The sequence below is a fragment of the Boleophthalmus pectinirostris genome, unplaced genomic scaffold (genome assembly GCF_026225935.1).
Source record: "Boleophthalmus pectinirostris isolate CB_2022bp ecotype Guang Dong unplaced genomic scaffold, ASM2622593v1 HiC_scaffold_10, whole genome shotgun sequence".
NCBI lineage: Eukaryota > Metazoa > Chordata > Actinopteri > Gobiiformes > Gobiidae > Boleophthalmus > Boleophthalmus pectinirostris.
In genome coordinates, this window is record NW_026570971.1 from 30,586,812 (window position 1) to 30,608,701 (window position 21,890).

At 37.0% G+C, this 21,890-nt stretch overlaps 1 protein-coding gene across 1 annotated transcript in view; it reads right to left on the reverse strand.

Moving 5' to 3' along the window:
- Window positions 1-327: 327 nt before the first annotated feature.
- apoba (apolipoprotein Ba) overlaps window positions 328-21,890 on the reverse strand; it is a 33,797-nt gene continuing 12,234 nt past the window's right edge. Inside the window, 20 exon segments of the mRNA XM_020931571.2 lie at window positions 328-1,752; window positions 2,537-2,723; window positions 3,256-3,288; window positions 3,500-3,611; window positions 4,391-8,813; window positions 8,815-11,853; window positions 11,856-11,962; window positions 12,730-13,103; window positions 13,675-13,796; window positions 14,159-14,334; window positions 14,696-14,868; window positions 15,210-15,417; window positions 15,521-15,642; window positions 16,082-16,264; window positions 17,396-17,601; window positions 18,309-18,476; window positions 19,035-19,238; window positions 19,799-19,948; window positions 20,604-20,811; window positions 21,451-21,650. Coding sequence (XP_020787230.2) covers window positions 571-1,752; window positions 2,537-2,723; window positions 3,256-3,288; window positions 3,500-3,611; window positions 4,391-8,813; window positions 8,815-11,853; window positions 11,856-11,962; window positions 12,730-13,103; window positions 13,675-13,796; window positions 14,159-14,334; window positions 14,696-14,868; window positions 15,210-15,417; window positions 15,521-15,642; window positions 16,082-16,264; window positions 17,396-17,601; window positions 18,309-18,476; window positions 19,035-19,238; window positions 19,799-19,948; window positions 20,604-20,811; window positions 21,451-21,650 — 11,577 coding nt within the window. The 3' untranslated portion in view covers window positions 328-570.

The window sequence follows — 21,890 nt, forward strand, 5'->3', positions numbered from 1 at the left end:
ACTTGTAAATTATAGTTATTATACATGTAAATAGTTCTGTATGTATTTCTGTAGTAATGTGTAGTATTTCTCTCTCCTGATCTCCTGTTTTATTTTATTTATTTTGAATCATCCCTTTATTATTATAACTGCTATGCTGCTATGTAATGAAATGGTCGTCTGAAACATAATAGACAAACACTGTTTTGTTAATAAATGTTTAATTGATATAAAATTAAGTTTCAATTAAGACTTCAACAATGGTCACATTTGGTTTAGAGTCATTCCATGAAATCTGTGCATTTTATGTCCTTATAATCACAAATGTGTGTGCCTTGAGCCTGTCCCTAAATAGGATCATTGTTTTTAAAAAGAAAACAAAAAAACACTTTTTTCTTATAGCTCACAATTTAAAATAAAATAAATAATTTTCATTAAAAATTTAACACTTTAAACCTGTCCCGATACCATTCCTGTTACCATCACTCAAAAAGGCTCCAGTCTTTAAATCCTTCATCATCTAAGCTCACTGACATATTTTACAGATATTTAACACAAAATAAAATATCTAAAACAATGCATTATTTCACATTACATAGAAGCATCGGTGTCAAACCACTCCCTCGGTAACGTTGGCCATTCGCTAAATGATTTCCATAGAAAAGGTAAAGGAATTTCAATCTCTACTCTTTTCCCAGTCATTTTTACATAAGGTGCTGTGCTCTCTGAAGCTTTTGACATGAACTCTATGCCATTTTTAAGTCCACTGTGAACTTTTGTCTGTAAAAATCCCACAAAGTCTTTAACCTCTTTGTTTACATTGTCCATTTCAAACGAGATGTAAAGATTGTGTATAACTTCTTTAGTAGAGTCCTTGTATTCTGCTATGACACCACTTGCTTTCCCAGTTTGCTCTTTTGATGATTGTTTAAGTTCCACAAATACATTTTCAATTTTAGGTGCAATTTTCTTGTTTTCATTACTAAGATAATTAATAAAATCCTGACCCTTTTCAACAATTAATTTGAATAACTCATTAAACTTGTTGGACCAATCTGTAAATGCATTATTTATCTGTCTTTTATAGTGATTTAACTGTTTCAAAATCTCTTCCCCACTTACAAAAATATCTGTTCCTGGTATCGTGAACTCAATTTCTTTAATTCTCTCGATAATGTCTAAAAGTTCTAAGAATCGCTGAATCACCATCTCTGTGATTTGTTCGGAAACCGCGCGGATTTTCTCAGAAATGTCCACACCTGAAATCTGCTTTTCGTAACCTGGAATTGTGATCTGTAATTCCCTTAAATATAAGTGGAACTTTGGCTCTAATTCTGTTATCTGTGTCCATAGGAAGTTCATAATATTTAAAAGCTTTTCTTCCACTTTATCGACAAAATCTTGCAGGTTGAAAGACATAAGATCATCTGACGCTTTCTTGTACATGTCTACCCCTTTATCACTCATCTGTTCTATAGTATTCTGTAGTCCATCAAAAGATACAGGAAATTCATAATAAGCTCTCTCCACTGCATTGGACAGAGTGTTTTTAAGTTTCATACCCCCGCGGTTTAGGTCAAATCCAAAGTGTGAGATGTGGTATTTGTTGATAACTTTAAGAATAGCTTCATTTAAAGCAGGAATTCGCTCTTTCGTTGCTTCCATCACGTCGCGTAGAGTGTCTATGTTAAAGGACGACTGCAGGGAGAGTTTTTCTGAGTTTCGTAGAGTGGCTTTAAACGTGAGGAGATCAGTGTCTTTCTCTGGAGTGGCCTGAATTGAAAAAAAAATTGGTAAGTTAGAGGTGCATTGTGTACATTTTCTGGTGGAGGGTCCGTCAAATGCTTTTCTCTGTGGAGATGTTATTGCTTTGATTGAAATGTTACATACAGTATGATATTAAACTTTTCTATCTTCATGGAGACAAAACCAGAACAAGTTACAGGTCAGATCTGTGGAGTGGCAATCCCGCTCACAGTTAGACTGCCTGTGTTTCTAGGTATTTTTCTGTAATGTAATAAACGTAGGCCGAGCTGCTTAATATCATAATGTGGAATATTCCAAGCAGATCAATGACATATCCATATAAAAAAGCAGGTGATGGACCTCCAGCCAAAAAGCTACACAGTGCACCTTTTACATAATTTGCATACATGCTTAAATCTACCTTGTATTGCACTTACCAAAACCCAAGTGTTAGGGTTAGATAATACTGTACATTTCAAATTTGATAAGGAGAAAGCTCAATACTGCATACTGATTTAGATATCAATGGTTATGAAAGACTTGTAGAAAAAGAAAGAAACATCTGTCAAAGAATAAAACTAAAATAGCTGTACTTACTTAGTTTAGCAATGCCAACCAGACTAAAAATGGCTATGGCTATTACATGTATGACTCTGAAGTTGTTGAATAATGAGTAAGTCAAGGGCAGTGGGTGGAGATAGGTGGAAGCAATCAAAATATCACTTTGAGTAAGCCAGTGTTGACATTAAACCATTATAATATGGTTACATTTTGCATAACATGTCCCCTTTTATGTTAGCATATGTCTTACCAGATAACGGATAAAGACTTTTCCAAACACTTGGGATGGGGATCTCCTTTGCAGCTGAAATCCGAGGAAACCATTTGTAGGAGACGAGACAGATGCAGTGACGCCGTCTTTACGAGCGGCCATGCGGTATCCCACATCAGCGAATAACGGACTGGTGATGTCAACCGTGAGCGTGTGGGAATATACACTAAAAACAAGGGGAAAACAGGTTAGACAAGTTTATTTAAACGGCAAACACAAAATCGACTCTTGTGAGCTTTAGGCCATGTTATAATGTTATTACCTCATCAAAAACACACCTAGAGTGGTGTTTTGCTTGAATAACTCTTTATCATTAGTCTGTCTACATCTCCAAAGCTCAAAATGCTCTGCTCCACTTTGTGATGTCATGAAGCAGTAGTTTTCACTTCAATCGACATTAGCAATTCCAGGTCTAAAATCATCCAAACAATTCTAGTGAAGGTTTGTGGAGTTTAAAAACACAGTGGAGCACTTACTGTATTACCACATGGCATCACAAGCTGGAATACAGTGTTTTCTATTTAAAAATGTGTGAAACCACGACTCTAGATATGTTTTTGATGAGGAAACAACATTATAACATACATCAGAAAATAGTGTCATATGGGCCCTGATGGCAGACACTCCAACAGAAAAGTTACACAGTGCGCCTTTAAGACATATTACATAACATAATGGAAGATGGTTGTTGCACTTACTAAGGATCAGATGTTGAGGTTTGACGTTTCATTCTGTCAAAACAAAAAAGCAAGATTATATAGTTTGGAGGTCAAAAATTACATTTAAATTCACAGAAAACTTAAATCAAAATACATAGATAAAAATAGTACTAACAATTTGTTGTGTCTAATATTTTAGGCCATAGAAAATGAAATAAAATTAGACTACAAAGAAATGTATTTAATTAAAACAGTAAATAATGGTCATGACTATGTGTCTTACCTTGGGGTTCTGAGGAAATTATGTTGCCATTTCACATTAACATCACTGTGAACAAAGTCAATATTCCCCTTGAGGTTGAACATTTTATCATTAAATCCAGCAGTTGCAGAAGCTACGGGAAAAAATAGCAAAAATATTAGAAATGGGACTATTAGCAAGGGTAACGGCATTGACTATAAATGGGGTGGGAGATAACGCTAATGCCATTTACCTTGTGACTGTGATATTATTTGAGAACAACACAAATCATCTCACCTGTTATAGTTCTAACTAAACCATCTCTTTCTGGTCAGACTGTGTTAAAATAAAGCTCAGATCCAAATCTAACAAGCTCAAGCTTCAGATAGAGCAGTGCTTTCTAGGGATGTAACAATAACCGAAATATCATGATATCGTATCGTCAAATATCTCACAGTAATCTCGGGGACCGTCACAATATATCGAATTACAAGTCTCTTTGCTTACATTAATAGTTATGGTACAGCAATAGCCCCCCCAAAAAAATAGTGGGAAACTACATAGACGATGATTCTTTGCTCCGTTTCCATGCAGACTACATGAAGAAATAATTTATAAAAACTTTCAAATCTTAGTTCTTTGAATTATGAAAAACTAAAGGCTGTTCAAGACATTTTAAGAGGAAAAAGTTGCATATTCACAGTTTTGTAAGCCTCCACAAAATATCACAATAAATAATGAACCGTGAGATGTATGTCGTGAAAATATCGTAGATTAAATATCGGGAGATTTGGATATCGTTACATTGTTACAGTGCTTACAGTTAGCATCACACCGGGGAATGTTGATGACGTCAGCTGTAAAGTACCAATATAATACCTTTATCGATATACTGTATCTCCCACCTTCAGCTATAAAACATATTGGTCTTACCAGTGAGATCATACTCCAAGAAGATCATCGTGGACATGCAGATGGACTTGAGACCAGTTATCAGGTTGGACCCTCTCTTTTCCACTTCAGCAGTGGTAGAAACATTATAAATTGGAGAAGCAACTTTAAAGGTGGCACTGAGCGCTCCGAAATTTGGGATGAAGATACTGGTTGGCAGGTACAAGTCCATTTCTGGGATTTCAATCGTCTGTTCTGGTATTACAATAGTTGGAAGCTCAAAGTTTGAAATGTAGTTTTTGACATCATCTAGATCAATAGTGAGGTCTCCAATACGGACTGATTTTGGTAGCGCGAAAAAGGAAACCATAACATTATATTGTGGAATTTTTACTGAAAGGAATGACATTTTTTCTTGTAAATATTCCACATTGATTTCGTAACTAGGCACGGAAATTATTGGTAATCCAGGAATCATGATGTCAAATGCCTTGGTTGTTATAACTTTGGGTATTTCCAGTTGTTTCAGATCATAGACAAATGGTTCAACGTGCAGGTTGGTGAACGGTAAACTGAATTCAGGTACTGACAAAACAGGAGGGAAGGTTACGTAGTCTGGTATTTCAATCTCCTCAAGTCTCATGTCTATTTTTCTAATTGCAGCTGGGATTTCTGTGAGGAAATAGGGTACGGGGACGGTAAATCCAGGAATTATTAACATAACACCGTCTTCAAAAAGTCTATAAGATAATCCATATTCTTGTCCATCCATTGATTTCGTATAGACAAAGCTAGATGAGATGTTGAGCACTTGCAAATCGTCCATATTCGTTACCTGGTCCAGCTTGAGCACGTCCCACAAGTTTTTCTGATATACCGGAATCCTTACTGATTTCAGAAAAGCCAGATGCCCTTCCATGGATTCACTCAAGTCCACGCGAGCTTCACTTTCTTCACTGGTCATGATAACATTGCAACCGTGAATAAATGAAGCTATCTGTTCTTTTGCGATCCAAGAAAGAGACTGTTTTTCAGATGTAATTTCAAGGTTAATGTTACGGATAAATCCCATATGACCCAAACTGCTTGGCTGTTTTAGATCAATGTCCACTTTTGTTTTCAGTGATTTTAAAGGAACCAAATCTAATTCAGCTGTACCTACATGATCACCATTTGTGTTGAAAATCTCAAAATTTGCGTTATTTTTGCTCTTAAAGTCCAAAGTTGCAAACATCCGTCTCAAGGTAATTTCAAGAGCAAAATTTTCGACTGCATCAAAATGAACAACTTTTTCACCTGTACTTCTTTTTAGCTTTTCCTGTTTTTCAACATCAGAGTTAACAGAAGTTCTAACAGTTGTTCTAAGGCCGTTAACATTGAGGTAGAAAGTTGCTTTGTTATCCAAATCGTGCACGATATTCCACTCATCCATTATTGTGATGTCTGACTTGCCTTGCGTTGAGGTATCCATCGAGATATGGGATCGAAGAGTTTCAAGTTCAGAACGAATGTCATAAGATCCTTTACCTGCCGAATTGATCACAGGAATATTAAACATATATTTCAGTTTATTCGTAGCACTAACAGTTGGTGTGGTTTGAGTATTTCCTTCAATAGCTTGATCAAATTCCAACTTGAGGAATGGCATGTTAATTTTTACATTATTGCCAATAGAGGAGATTATGCTTATCTTGCTGAGGCTAATAGCGCATTCGTGGTTAACTAGAAGATTCTGTTGTTCCAAGTTGATCGTAGTAGCTAGTTTAATCCCTCTTTTTCTGGTCAAACTTGTCATTCCGTCTATTTTGGTGTTCAAAGTTTCAAAAACAGACGCAGAATTAGCAGCAAACCTAGCCACGATGTCTTGCTGGTTTACAAGTTCACCATTGGCGCTTACGGCAATCACTGCAGACTTGAATGAAAAGTCAAGAGTGAAGTTACCCAAAGCAGGAATCTCAATATTATTTGGGAGATCAGGGAATGTGAAAGTTGGCATCTCTATTTTGCTTAAAGTTTCTGGGATGTGAACAATCGGCAGCTCCAAAGACGGTAGGACAAGTGTGTAAGATGGTACAGAGAAACCAAGAGCTGGGACCTTGAAGCTTGGTGTGCTGACCTCCTTGGGCACTACATAGCTAAAAGCAGGTAATTCAGCTGAAAATGAGGAAACTTCGATATTCAGAACTGGTATTTTGTATCCAGGGATAGTAATTATTCTGGGAGGCATACTGGAAGTGTCCTTTTTGTGCTTGACGTAGCGTTTCTTAACTTGGCTGTGCGACTCTTTCAACAGACCAACTATTTTGTCTTTCAGCATTTCAAACTGTTCTTGAATGAGGTTCGCGTTGTCTCTGATTGCGTTGTTATATGGCTCGAGATTCAATTCCAAAATATGCGGTTCGGGGTTTTTAAAGTAGTGAAGTTTCAAGGTGAAGTCAAAGGATTGTTGAGGAGTGTGGAGCAGATATTTGAGCCCAGCGTGGTCCCATAGAGAAAAGTCTGTGATTGCCGGGGTGTTCTTTTCAAAATAAGGAATTGTCATTTCAGGAATTGACAGTGGTACAGTCAAAAAGTCCAGATTCGCTTCAGCGTTTATCATTTTATGCAGGTAAATCTCCTTATCGTTGTTTTCTAATACGCAGTTGTGATTGTATTTGTATTGATTAAATCTCGCCAAAGCCAGCCAACATGCTTTCTGTTTCTCTGAGTTCAATATGAGGCAGTAGTCATTCTGGAAGTCCACTTTACCGGTAAGTTTTAGAGGAAGGAAAATCTTTAGGTTAGCCTTGTTTTTAGCATCAAGAATGATTTCAAATGGATGTATCTTAAAATCTAGGGTGCTTGCTTCAGTGCCTTGAACACTTCCTGTATACTCGCAGTTGTGAGTAGCTGTAATGGCGAGTTTTAAGTCGTCGATATTAGCTTCGGCATCCAAAGCACTTGTACTTTTCTTCAAAGATGGGATGTCCATTTCATTTCGGGCTGTTATTGTAACATGGTTCAGTACAACAGATTCAACCGTTAGCGATTCCTTCGATTTGAAACATTTAGCATCAGTTTCTGCATCGTACATTAGTTTAGCCGTGCTTAGGTCAACGTTAAAATCCAGTTTATTTTTGTGAGTGCCTTCGTCTGAGTAATCGTCAATGGACCATTTACAATTAGCATTTGTTTCCCCGGTAACAGACACTTTTCCAGACTCCAAAGTGGTAGCGCCTGTGTGTTTGACGTTAGCTTGGCTTGAAAACTCGAGAGATGGGAGATCCAGGTTGTGATTGTACATAGTGTCACAAGTTGCGTAAATGCCACCTTTTAGAGAAAGCATAATATTGTTCATCAAATCGGCCGTGTAAAGAGGAGTTGTAGCTTTAGCGTTGGTTCTTGCGTTAGCTTCAGCAGATGAACTTGTCAGGGTCAGTACGCCTTCATGATCAACTGAAAATGCCATATGCGTTACTTTCACTGTTTCCGTAAATAGCATTTTCTTCAGTTTGGGAGCTTCTAACTTGGCATCAACTTCGAGAATGTATTCAAGTGGTTTGTATGTGGAAGTAGCTTGGGAGTTGAGTGAGGCAGTAAAAATTGGATTTTTCAAAGTAGTTGTCGCGTTTTCAATGTTGCCTCTGGTTATAAGAGAGTACTGTGGTGAGTTGAGTCTAAATTCTCCATAAAGTTTGCCAAAAACAGGAATACAAATATCACTAGGGATTTCCGGCATTTCAATCGGTGGGAAAGGCAGCATTGTAATTTCAAAAGCTTCCAAGTTTATTTTCGGGATGGTTATAGAGGGTACTTTGACTTCAGATAGAGTTATTTCTGGGAATGTCAAATCTGGTAAATCGAAAAGGTATAAAACTTTTAGGTCTCCAAAGATTTCGTGTGGATCTGGCCACTGGATTTCAAACATTTTAAGTTCATCGATAAACTCGACAATTTTGGCTTTTACCATTTCAAAGTCAATTGTGTAGGATGGGATAGTGTATGTGTTCAAAATTGTAATCTCTGGTGTTGTTATCTCTGATGGTATGCTGATTTCATCTAATTTGTTCAGATTGAAAGAGATTTCAGGGATGACGAGATCAGTAAGTGGTATAGAAAACATTGGTACTTTGATCTCAGCTTCTTTGATTGCACTGAAAGCCTCATCAACAGCGGTTTTTACTTTATCAGCAAAATCACTATTCTTAAACCATTTGGCAATTTCATCAATCAGCTCCGTCAGTTTTGTTGTGATCAGTTCAACGGTATTTTTGTAGAATTCACTTGCTCTTTGGAGGTGGACAGTGATTTCGTTAATGACGTCCATATCTGAAATGCGCTGTCTTACGTCGTCAAGAATATCTAGTGTTTTTAACTTGACGTCATTGTAAAACGTTGAATCGATTACATCTTTCAATCTGACCAGGGCATCGGCTATTTTGGTGTTTTTTAGTTCATCCAAATAGTTGTAAACAGAATTCTGGACCTTCTTTAAAAAACTCCCTCACTGCCTCAATCTTCTCAACAATTTCGTACAGTTTAATTTGTTCATTTATGTAATCTGCAAGCTCTGCAATTTTCTGATTTGTCTCATCTACAAACATGTGATAGTCAAACTCTTTCATTGACTTGACCAAATTAGCAATGTTATCGTTAAGGTTTTCTATCACTCTCTTGAAGTCAATTTCTTTAAGGGCGTTTGTGATGTGTTCCAAAAAGTCCATTATTTTGCTGTAGGCGTATTCGAAATCGATCTTTTTAACTGAATCCACAATGATCTGCAGCGTCTCTTCGATTTTCAAATCGTCAATTAGAACATCAAGCTGATCCAGTAATTCTTTAAATTTCTCATCAAGATTGTACTTCAGGATTTGGTCTTTTATGTAATTGTAAACCGCATTGAGTTTTTGTGGTATTTCGTATTCGTCAATCCAGTTGGCAATAACATCATTCATATTTTCCAATGTCCGTTTTATATCTGAATAAGGTATTGAGTATTCAAACTGATCTAAATATGCTGCCAGGTCAATTGATAAAATGTATTCTTTCAAATCTTCGAAAAATTTCTGGATATCAAAGTCTTCAATGGCTTGCTTGATTTCAGATAGTTTGTCTTTGATTTTGTCCATTACGCTGTACTTTTCATCAAGATCTTTTAGCCATGCAGTGCTGCTTTCGGTGAGTTTTTGTAAATTGATTTGACTCAGTATATCTTCAATAGCGTCAAGTAGCTTCACCAAAGACAGTTTAATTTCATATTTCTCATCAAAAGCCCATACATGGTCTCCAATCTCTTTAAGCACATTTGTAATTTTGTCTCTAAGTTGTCCAGATTCAACAAAATCTTTAAGCGTGGTGAGTAATTCTTTTATTTTTGTGGCGATGTCTGTTACGGTTTCTTCCAGATTTGCTTTCAAGTTCAACACTGCTTTCTCGACATCCTCTAAAGTAATTGAAAACTCATTCATCAAGTAGTCTATTTTCTCATTTACAATAGCTATATAGTTTTCTAGATCATACTTTTTCATGAAATCGCCCACCTTCTTTGGCAACTCCGATAGCCAGTTTTTGAAATCTGATATTACCATATTAATATCTAGATCTTCAATGTATTTGTAAAGCGATTCTAGGGCTTGAACCAGCGTAGTTTTGACTTGTTCAAAAGCAGCCGGAAAGCTTTCAATGAATGGTAGTTCAATTATATGGCATTCAGTATTCTTGTCATATTTAAGAAACCCAGACATGCTGAACTCCTCCTCAACCGGACTGTCTTTGGTTAGTTTACTCAAAAGGTTCGTGAGGGCAACTCCAGAAAACTCCGCTCCTATATTCTCTGGGTTATTATACGTAATAAAATCAAAATTGTATGCGTGATTGTTAAGCTTTGATTTCAATTTCCAGTTTAGAACTTGATTATTCGGCGTCAAAAGTCCTTCTAACTTACTGTCTAAATTTGTTGTGATCTCCTCCATTCGTCTAGGCTTGTGCGTGGTTGAAAATCTGTGGTCATATGCATAGGCTAAGGATAGTGGTTCACCCTTAAATAGAAATCTGCTGTACAACTGCCCGGTGTGCTTCCCATGTAGTTTAATTTCCCCATCGCTATTGACAAGTCCATCAATGGAAAGACTGAACGGAAGAGCCATAACTTTCACGGTGCTGTCTAGACGAAGTGGTTGAGAATTCACTCTTGCTTCACATTTCGTTGTTGAAGAAAGTCCAGCAAATTCAAACTCGCACTTATGGCTAAGCTGAGCGTCCATTGCCTGTGCAGATGTAGTGTATTTCAACGCTCCCTCTAGACCAGCAAAATTAACTTCGTAAATATGTTTAAAGTTGTTGTCATCACCATATGCTCCCATGACACTTCCGCTAAGATCTAAGTTAGTCGGTCGAAGCTTTGCGTGGCCTTCATTGTTCAAACTTAGCTCGTAAAATTTCAAATCGTTCGTCATGTCAATTGTAGCGACGAACGGCTGCATGTTAACCTTGGTGTCTTGCTTGTAGTAAACATCTTCGCAAATAAAGTTGTTGGATTTTGAACGGAGATTAACTGTCCATAGCGTAACAGCAAGTTGGTGATTATTTTCCACTTTCATTTGTTTCATCGATCCCATTGTATCTGCGTTTAAAGTCAAGCCATTTCGATTCACCAAAATATTCACGTTGTTTCTTGTGGTGCCATCAAAAGCATGGCCCTTAAGAACTCCTTGTAGAGTAGCTTCAGACGATGTAACTTGTCCGTCAATATTAAGTTCGCCTCTACCTTCTTCGCCTATTGCCTTGGTTTTGGTTGACATCATCGCACCATTGCTGTCTATAACACCATTGAAGATATTTTCAATTGTCACAGGACTACATTCAATCGCGTTAGTACCACTTATTACCAAGCCATCTTTATTTATCATCAGGGAAGCTTTGTGTAATCCACGCCCCAATTCAAATATAAGGGAGCCTTCTGAGTTTGCCTCTAACTTATTTGAATCTAAAGACCAAGTAAGGAGTGAATAAACCTTATCCTTGCCGTCATCAATTTGGGACTCAGCTCTAAAAAGCGCCATCTGATCGGATATGCCAATTTCCATTTTGTTGCTGAGAACTTTGCCCATTCCTGTGCCCATCCCGTTGCATTTCAGCATCAACTGTGCGTCCTTAAATTTCAATTCCGCTGTATGTTTCAATGCATCGTCGAGAGCAGTCGTTCTGGAGGAAATAAGAAGTTCTGAGTCTGCGTATCTGCCTTGAATTATGTTGTTAAATTTGCCTAGCGGACAATTCAAAACCAAACTTGACTCTCCTCTTCCTTCTCTATCAAGCGGGCGGAGGTTGTAGCTTTGTGTGTAAGTTATATCGGAATTATAGGATCCTAGTTTGAGTTTTCCATCCACAGTCCCATCTCCAGAGACTTCTTCTTGGTCAGGTGTGGAGGTTGCTTGAGCAGTGTAAAACCAAGATAGTTCGAAGCCTACAGGACTGGAGATTTCGAGTTTGTAATCGGCTTTTGCGTTGATTTTGTCAGGTAACGCGTAAAGTTTCGAACCACACTGAGGCTGGTGTCGATGAGGCAGTGGTTGAATGTGTTGCTTAGGAGATATTTCATGCTGTCGTCTGCACGTCCAGTCACCATACCAGTGCCTAAAAGAGAGAAAAAAAACAGTGCAAAAACATTTACAAATTTAATACCTTCTATGCTTATTATTCCACTCAAAAAATGAAATGTTGATCCGTTTAAATACACCACCAGTTAAAGGTTTGGACCTACAATCTCATTTGATGTTTTTTTGTCTTTTTTGTTTTTTTAACTACTTTTGTACATTTTGTATTCACTCAGAAAACATCACATATATGAAGAAAGATTTATGAAATTGTTGGAATGTAGCAATGGTAAAAATAAAATAAAATAGAATAGAATAAAATAAAATTAAATTAAATTAATTTATGTTAAATTAAATTTGAACAGGTTATGTAAAATGTATATTCTTTGTATTAACAAAACATAATTATTGGGAAAAAAAGTTACATAATATATTCAAATAGGGTCAACATTTCATTTTAAAATACATATACATATACTATGAATATATATAGCATTTAAATTTGCCTAAAAAGCCTGTTAACAATTTGATCTTTCTTAAACAGGTCATGCAAAAACACTCTAAAAACTTCAAAATAGTTTTGCTAGTTTCAGTTTTGTTAAAAATTACTGTATACAATTTCAATGAATGGAAATAATTTTTTTTCCCTTATTAGAATCACTGAATTACAAAGGCCTGTTCCAGTGACTCATTTAAATCTATAAGGTCAATATTGTACAACCTTCTTTGCACATATTAATGTATGTATGTATGTAACAGTATGAATATTTGAGGACACTGTTTGTAGTATTATAGTAGGATTCTTACCTTCAAGTTTGTATGACAGCACGCAGAACGGAGACTGTGCCATGATTTTGTAATGTGCCATGTAGCTGGGGACATCCACCGTGTTGTTGCCCCCAGAAACCGATCCTTCCCAACTGTAAATGTTACTGTTGATTTTTGCAGACACTTCAGCCAATCCGAGCAGAGGGAGAGAGAAGTCCCAAGACGGCGGGATGGTGAAAGGAGGTAGTTTTACAGTGAGGGGCGGCAGGTGAAGGCCTATTTTTGGTAGATCGATTGCAGGATAGGTCACTTGTTCAGGGAAGTCCAGCTCTTGTGATGTTTTGCCTCCGAGTGGAAGAGGGAGAGAGAGGAGCAGTCTGTCTTTGTTGAACTGGTATCGGAACAAGCCATCACTGTAGTGTAAAGAAGAAATATGTTTTAATTACCTAAAAAATATTTAAAGTTGCACTGCATAACTTTTCTGGTAGAGTGAGCAGCACCTGTTTTCCTCAGTGGATGTTATTCATCTCATCTTTATTGTATTTATCAAGTGTAGGTTGTTTATATTGACTAAAAATACCCTAAAACTATGCATTATTACTGTTAGCAGGGTCACCTCTCCATACATCTGACCTGTAGTTTGACCTTGTGATGCCACTTCTATGTTTCCGTGGAAATAAATAAGTTTAATGGCATACTGTCACAGCAACATCTCCACGGAGACAAGCAGGTAGCATACCGGAAAAGTTACAAAGTGTAGTATTAATTCAAGCAACTTTATTTGAGAGATTTTTTTTTTTTTTTTCAATTCAAATGTGGTTGTTTGGAAGTTTGTTTGTTTTTTTTACTTGAAAGATGTTAGATCTCAGTAACTAAAAATAAACCAACTGCCAACAATTTCAATGTATTATTTCCAAATTCAAATCCTTTTAAGCTGCATTTCAGATATTATTATTTTGCAGTATAGTAGAATAATTTACTTACTATTGGAAGAACAGTTTCTCTGGTAGAGGGGGGAGGGTGAGGTCCGAGACGCTCCTTTTGCTCCGAAGGTTTTCCAGATATGGGAACTGTGCAGTGAGTTTGTCCATCCAGATGTTAACTGCCTGCAAGGAGACAGTACTTTACTATAAATACAGTCACATCTGACCACTCACTGCAAGAGACAAAACCACAATATGAACTGGAACAATCCCAAGGTCATCCGCAAACCAGGTCCATAAATAAGGAGGTGACACTAGTAAGAATGTTTTTCTGTGTTTTTTTTAGTGCAATAAAAATTTTGAAAATGAAAAAGACAAAAAAACATGATTTTGTTTTAGTCTATTCTTGGCAAAAAAGTTAAGTCAGCGCACACACAAGAATAGTCCCATGACTTCCTCCCAATTAAATCCAAATTAAAATAACTGAAATAACAGCCCTGCTAGAGATGTTTTATCAGAACACAGTGTATTTGATATAGTCTTGCCTCGATTCCTTTGGAGACAATGTGCCTCAGTTTCATGTCAGTTTTGGCCACTCTTTGGTCCAACATTTCGTCCAACAGCTGCTGCAGATGCCGATGGTGATCCTCTGCATTTGGGATCAGCTTCTGGAGATCTGAATTTGCATCTGTTTTCAGTTCAAGCTCGATTTTGTCATCATCTATAAAAAGGGAGAAATCAAATTGAATGTTAGTTCATTTAAGCTGTACATCCTTTAAAGATACACTATGTAACTTTTCAAGTCGAAGGCCTGCTGTCTGCTTGTCTCCATGGAGACTGTATAGCTTTACCAGGAAAACAGTAAGTCATTATTCTTATCTATTCTCCATAGAGAGGTGAGCCCACTTATAGTAAAAATGCATGTTTTTTCAGTCTTTCTGTATAATAAATATCTGTAATTGAATAAATATAGGTTAAATGAGATTAGGCATGGGAATAATCTCTCCACTGTGAGGGACCCTGGCAACAGAAAAGTTATATAGCGCAATTTTAAGTAAATCTTTGCGGTCATAGATAGTTACCATATTTGAGTGACACTTTGTGTTGGTACAGCGTCTCTGGGAGGTTTACAACTGTTTCTGTGTCGACAGTGATGATGTCGTCTATGTTTAAAGTTGAAGTTATTGAGGCGTCTGCGTTCAAAGAGGGAAGGGTCATCTGGAGCTGCAACATGGCGTCCTTCATCATTTCAAGTCTGAAACATATAAATGTACATTTTAAGGTTAAGGTACACTTTATTGTCCCTGTGGGGAAAGTTGTCCTCTGCACTTGACCCATCATCCAACCTGTCAGGAGCAGTGGGCAGTGCAGCGCCCAGGGACCCATCTCAAGATCTTGTGCTAGTTTTGGTCAGAGCTATGTTAGCTGAAGGATTTGATCTATTGTGCATGTTTTGGGGAAATCACAATGCTCAGATGAAACCCACCCCAGACAAACTAAGAATATGCAAACTCTACAAAAAAAGGTCCGCCAAGTTCTAAATAGAATCTAAAATTCCTAAAAAAAATATACGGCATATTAAAAAGCGTTTAATACCGTGTGCGTGCAATGAGAGAGAGCTGGGGGATGTTTTTATTGGTCACGTCGATGGTGATTCCTCTGAGTTCTGGAGCTCTGGGATCACTGCTCAGAGCAAATTTCACACCAGCCTCAATGTCGTAGTCTGGGATGTTAAACTCTGTCAGAACCGTGTTTTTGTTCATGTTGTATTTGAGAGAGGCTGCCAGCTCTGCTGAATCTACACCTGGAAAACAAACAGCAAAATCTCTCACTGGGGCAGACTGCAGCAACTTTATAACATAGAAAATTGCTCATTTACACTTTACAAAAGTTGTCATTTCTGTTACCTTCAGCTTTGAGTGAGATCTTGAGAGCTGTCACTCGGTCTTTTCCTTCTTTGAGCATTTCACGAGTCAAAGAAGCAACATATTCAGAAACTTCTCCTGTGGGCTGGATTTCAATTGCAAATCTAAACAACAAAACAAAGTATTTATAAAGAACTGTGTAAAACGATTACATTAAAGAATAAAAAAACTATGTAAACATGTAACTCTGTGGTGGTGGCCAAAAAAAACATACTTTGGAACATTCTCTGTGGAGATAGAAAAGTTTGGAAAATTATTGCCAGTGTTTATCTCTGTTTTTCAGTGCAAATAAACAAAACAAAAAAAAACATGCTTTTATTAGTTATTTATTGCCAAAAAAATTGTACTGGAGCTTTAATATTAAAAAGTGCATAATTGGGACCATACTTTAGTTTAAAATCCTAGTTAATAAACTATATACAGTAAAACCTTTTTTCTGAAATAGTGTATAGCTTAATCACCTGCAAACCTGAACTGAACAGAAAACATTTGAAAAAATATATCCAATAAATTTCAACCAACAAAAGTATCAGATTTCTGTACCTGCTCTCTCCGGTGAGTGGGTAGTATGGGGCGTGCTCTGTGGAGGAGCCGTTGGAGAACTGTGTGATGGAGCAGAGTCTGAGTCCAGTGATCAGAGGCTGACAGTCTGTGGAGTCAGTCCTGTCCTCCACCAGAGAGGGCACTATCTTAGTCTTACCCGTCGAGAGGGACAGCACTTTGTTACTAGAGGAAGACAATTATAATTCAGAAAATTAAATAAGTCTCAAAAATAAGATAAAAATATTTGGCAACGCTTAAAAAAAACTACCCCTTAATTATCCTTAATAAAGCATGCACAAAGACTTAAATCATAATGAACAAATGTAACTACTACTAACCACAACAACTTAATTAAGTACCGTAGTTACTAAACTCAAAGAATAATATATGAACATGGATTAGAATTTCGGTTGCATAATTAGTCCAATAATATTATGTAATCTAAAAACAATAATTGCAATGCTTATTGCTTAAGAATTCTCGTGATTGTTCTTAGGATTTGTTTTTGAAAAAAAAAAAAAAAAAAACACATTTCATTTTGATATGAGTAAATTTGACTTGGTTCCTGGTTCAGTCATTAGTTTAGTCCTGGTTTAGTCCTGATTTAGTCCTGGTTCAGTTGCGGTTTAGTCCTGGTTCAGTCCTTGTTTAGTCCTTGTTTTGTCCTGGCTTATTCCTGGTCCATTCTTAGTCTTGGTCCAGCTTTGGTTCAGTCCTGGTTTAGTCCTGGTTCAGTCTTGGTTTAGTCCTGGTTCAGTCTTGGTTCAGTCCTGGTTTAGTTCTGGTTCAATCCTGGTTCAGTCCTGGTTCAGTCCTGGTTCAGTCCTCGTTCGGTTCTGGTTCAGTCCTGGTTTAGTCCTAGTTTTATCCTGGTTTAGTCCTGGTTCAGGCCTGGTTCAGTCCTGGTATAGTTCTGGTTCAGTCCTACTTTATTCCTGTTTTAGTCCTGGTTCAGTCCTTGTTCAGTCCTGGTTTAGTCCTGGTTCAGCCCTTGTTTAGTTCTGGTTCAGTCCTTGTTTAGTCCTGGTTTAGTCCTGGTTCAGTCCTGGTTCAGTCCTTCTTTAGTCCTGTTTCAGGCCTGCTTTAGTCCTGTTTTAGTCCTGGTTCAGTCCTGGTTTAGTCCTGGTTCAGCCCTTGTTTAGTTCTGGTTCAGTCCTTGTTTAGTCCTGGTTTAGTCCTGGTTCAGTCCTGGTTCAGTCCTTCTTTAGTCCTGTTTCAGGCCTGCTTTAGTCCTGTTTTAGTCCTGGTTCAGTCTTGGTTTAGTCCTGGTTCAGTCTTGGTTTAGTCCTGGTCCAGTGCATGATTCTCATATACCTGACACTGAACAGTTGTGTGTTGACAGTGGGGGCAGGGAGGGTGAGTTTGATCTGGTTTCTGTCCCAGCTGATTTTGGCGTTTATGGAGCTTTCATGGAACATATCAGTGTGCATCTCCATCCCGGCCTCCACGTAATCCGGAATGTGGACGCCCATGTTTGTAATGAACTCCACCCCAACTGATGGCATGAAGGACAGAGACCCCTACGAAAGAAAGAAAACATTCAAAACACTATCAAATGTCAATGTATCTAAAAATGAGTTAAATGTCCTGTACCCATTTTTCCCATATATTTGAGCTAAATATGTTTTGCCCCAGTACAAATATATTGGTTCCTGGTTCAGTCATTAGTTTAGTCCTGATTTAGTACAGGTTCATTTCTGGTTTAGTCCTAGTTTAGTCCTGAAAGTTGCATCTCTTGGGGTCAAAATAAGTTTTCTGTGTACTGCCTGCATCTAATTACAAAGCTTTTTCTTGTCAGAGAGTCTGGAAGTGCACATTAGCATGCTAGTTGTTGTAAGCTTTACTGTCATGGTAAAACTCTGCACTAATCTCTGAGAGTTTAATGTCATTACGGTGAATTATTAGGATGCTTGGAATGAAAAGATAAGAGAGGACCACTGCAAACCATTGAAAATGAACTAGTTCTGTTTTTCACATTTTTAAAAAGTAGTACTAGTATGCTAACCATGCATTTCCTGATACTCAGACAATACAATGCTTTATAATTAGATACTAACTTTGAGCTGCTTTGAGCTATACATTTTTACAGGGGTACAGGGCCTTTAATAGTCTGAATTCTACTTACTGGTACTTTAATTTATATACTGATATAACTTTTTTGCAGTGTAATCTTCCAAATTCTATACTTATATTCTATCATACGCAAAGTGTAATAGCAGGATGTTACCATATTTGGGGCGTAGGTGAGTCCTCCTTTGGCTCCAGGAGCAAAAACTCCAGAGAGAGAAAACTTCAGCGGCATCCCAGAGATCGTGGGTAGAGAAAAACTGTTGTCCATGAAGATGTAGTGAGCGAAAATGTCATTATCGGCGCTGGATGTCAGCTTAAAGAAGGCCTGAGGGGAGAGAGGAGGAACCCGTAGTAACATACACTAGTACACTATAAAACAGAATTAAGCACTAATATTGTATGAATAATAAACGGTGAATAATAAATTGGTTTTACATATCACTAATATCAGTACTCAAAATGTCCCATATTACACTACATTCTGATCTGTGTTATAATGTTGTTTCCTCATCACAAACATATCTGGAGTTGTCTCTCTAAAGAAAACCCTTTTCCACCTTGTGATGTCATGTGGGAATACATGAAGTGCTCCATTGTGTTTTTAAACTCCACAGGCCTTCATTAGAGTCATTTGGATGTTTTCAAGCATGGAATTGCCCATCTACATGACATCACAAGGTGCAACAGAGCATTTTGAGCTTTGGAGATGTAGACTTACTAATAATAGTGTTACTCAAACATGTGTGAATGAAACAAAACACAACTCGAGGTATGTTTTGAGGAGGTAACAGCATTAAAACATGGCTTAAAGCTCACAAGAGTCCATTTTGTCTAATATAGCATCTTTAAAAATTAGTAAAAATAGTTGAAAATAGTTACTTACACTGGTGGGGAGCACTCTGAGGAAGATGTGCTGGTACATGGACATTGTCTCTAACACGTCTCTGATTTGGCTGATTTTCATGTATCCCATCTCTGTCCCCAGGAGCTCAAAATACGCCACAGCCTCTGGAGTCTCAGACGAACGCAGATCCTCCATCAATTTTTGGAAACCCTCAGATAAGCTCTTCACAAGATCATCTGGGACCTATGTGACAACAATAATTTATACAGTATGGAAGAATATATTAAACACAGCAAAAAGGAATATCAACAATAGTTTAATATTTGGACCTTGATGTGGGTAGTTTTGACTAGCTCTAGTTTTGACGCTCTTTTCCACCTTGTGCATGTGGTTTAGATTTATAGATTGTTTAAAGGGGCACTGTGTAACTTTTCTGGTGGAGTGTGTTATCTGCTTGTCTCCATGGAGATGTTAAAGCTTTGCCCAGAATGTTCCACAGTAGTACATTTAATCCCATATTATTTATAATTCTGTACAAAACTATAACATCTCCATGGTGACAACTTCAAGCAGGTGATGGACCTTCTACCAGAAAAGTTACATAGAGCACCTTTAAAGCCTTAAAAATGTATTGAAATACTATTTTAAATTGTTGTTTAAAAGTATCACAGGATAAAAGCCTAAATAAATTTTTAAAATTTATCCAGATGAGTATTATGAGGCTGACATTGTATTAAATAATGCATGAAGTGTATATTTATGACTTAAATTACATAAAGATATTTTCTAAAGTTACTCTGTACCTGTCTCTTCATTCTTCCGTCTTCAGACCTGAGACCTGAGATTAGTTCCTGGCCCCAGTTTGTGAGTTTGAAAAACGACTCTGGGACAAAACCACTTTCACCAAACAGAGCTTTGATCACAGGCTCGAACCCGTCTCCTTCTAAATTTAACTAAAAAAATAAAGCAATAAAAACGTGTCAATAAATGTCCACACTGCAGATTTAAAATGTTTACATTGCTGACTTACATAATAATAAAAGTAGGTTAAATTTAAGATAATTTAACCTACTTTTGTATTATTGCAAGTGCATATACAGTGACTTTAGTTCAAAACAGTTGCTTAGACTTAGACTGAGACAAACTTTACTGATCTACAAGGGAAATTATTTGGACAAAGTAGCTCACACATCACTAAAATAATATAATAACAAAGAGCAACAGTATAAATGTTCATAATAAAATCTAAATAAGTAACAAACATAGCAAGAGACTAGTATCAAATAAGGCATAATTCATATCTTAATCTGCATTTAAGTTGGTAACACTTCATAATTACTACACCTTAATTAGACTTAATAAAACCTGAACAAAGATTTAATTCATACTGAGTAAGTGTTTATTTAGAATGACTCAGGCTTAGTAACTGCTTAATTAAGAAGTTAGGGTTAGGATTAATTATTGAGGTCCTTGAAATCTTTGTTCATGTTTTACTAAGGCTATTAAAAGTGTAATTATTATAGTGTAACCAGTAAAGTGAATTGTAGATATCAATGTATTTGGTTGCAGTGCACATAGACTATACAACATTATGTGGGTCAAACTTACCTTGAAAAGATTCTTGTTCATGTAGTCCTTATCGTGAGACAGGTCCAGTGAGACGTCTTTAGGTAAAGTGTTGGCATCATCAAAAACAATGTTAGATTTGAATGAAGCTCCGTAAACTTCTGACATAAAGTTACGAGATTTTCCATATAATTCGTCCAGCGGAGGTAGCTCTTTGTCTCTCACAGCCAGCTCTATGTAGTAGGTTGCGCTGTGGAAAATAAAAATAGTAGTTTTATGACATCCTTTTATTAACCTCATCTAAATATGGGTATCTTCAATTAACAACAACTTATGTAATTTTGTTTATCACACTGGATTTTGAAAGTCCAAATTAGAATATCTATTTAAAGTTATTTTGTTTTCTTTTTAGTATTTTGTTTGGTAGGACAGTAGGCTTTTATGTGGTAAATAATTATCATAGCTTTACATAATTTTCATGTTTATTGTACTGAAAAACTATTGTCCTTTCTAGAGGTGGTACATTGTATGCATAATTTCAAGGAAATAGAAAGTTAAAACAATACTTTGGAATATTATCTGTGTAGAGAGAGCTGTTTTCTACCATACTGTGGAGGATTATAACCCAAGAAACAACATTTCCACAGAAACAAGCTGAAAGACGCCCTCCTCCAGGCACATTTTTTTGTTTTCTGGATATGCAAACCTGTTCAAAGTAAGGCATGTTTTGATGTGTCAGTGCAATATTGAAAAACATGCTTTCATTTTAGCCAAATGTTGGGCCAAAAAGTTACATACTGCAGCTTTAAATAATTTCTTGAAGTGTACTGTATACATTATGTCAAAGATACCAAGTCATAAGGACCACACGTCATTCGAATTTACTCACTGTAGATCATTTTTGAGCACATTGTTGAGATGTGTAACCACAAATATCTTGAGTTCTTGGTCTGTCAGATCCTCCACAGAGTTCACAATGGTCCTGGCTGTGGCTTCGTCCATGTTTTTGATCAGAATGTGGTACGCTGCTACCCGCTTCTCCACCGGGCTCTGGGCATCCTGGTAAATCTCCAGAAGGGCACTCCTCACCTGTGGCATAGAATACAGAGAAATGAAAGGGTATTTTGTGTTAAATCCCAGATTAATCCTAATGTTGTGTAATCACAGACTTCAGCTTCAACATCAATGATATTTTGAGGACATTTGCACATTAATAATATATCATTTTATAGTTTTAATTGTTACTTGTCTATGGCAACTGTGCTAGAATTTAATCAGTCTAACCCATGGATAAGTAACCAAAACATTGCAAAGATAAATTTTATTCTG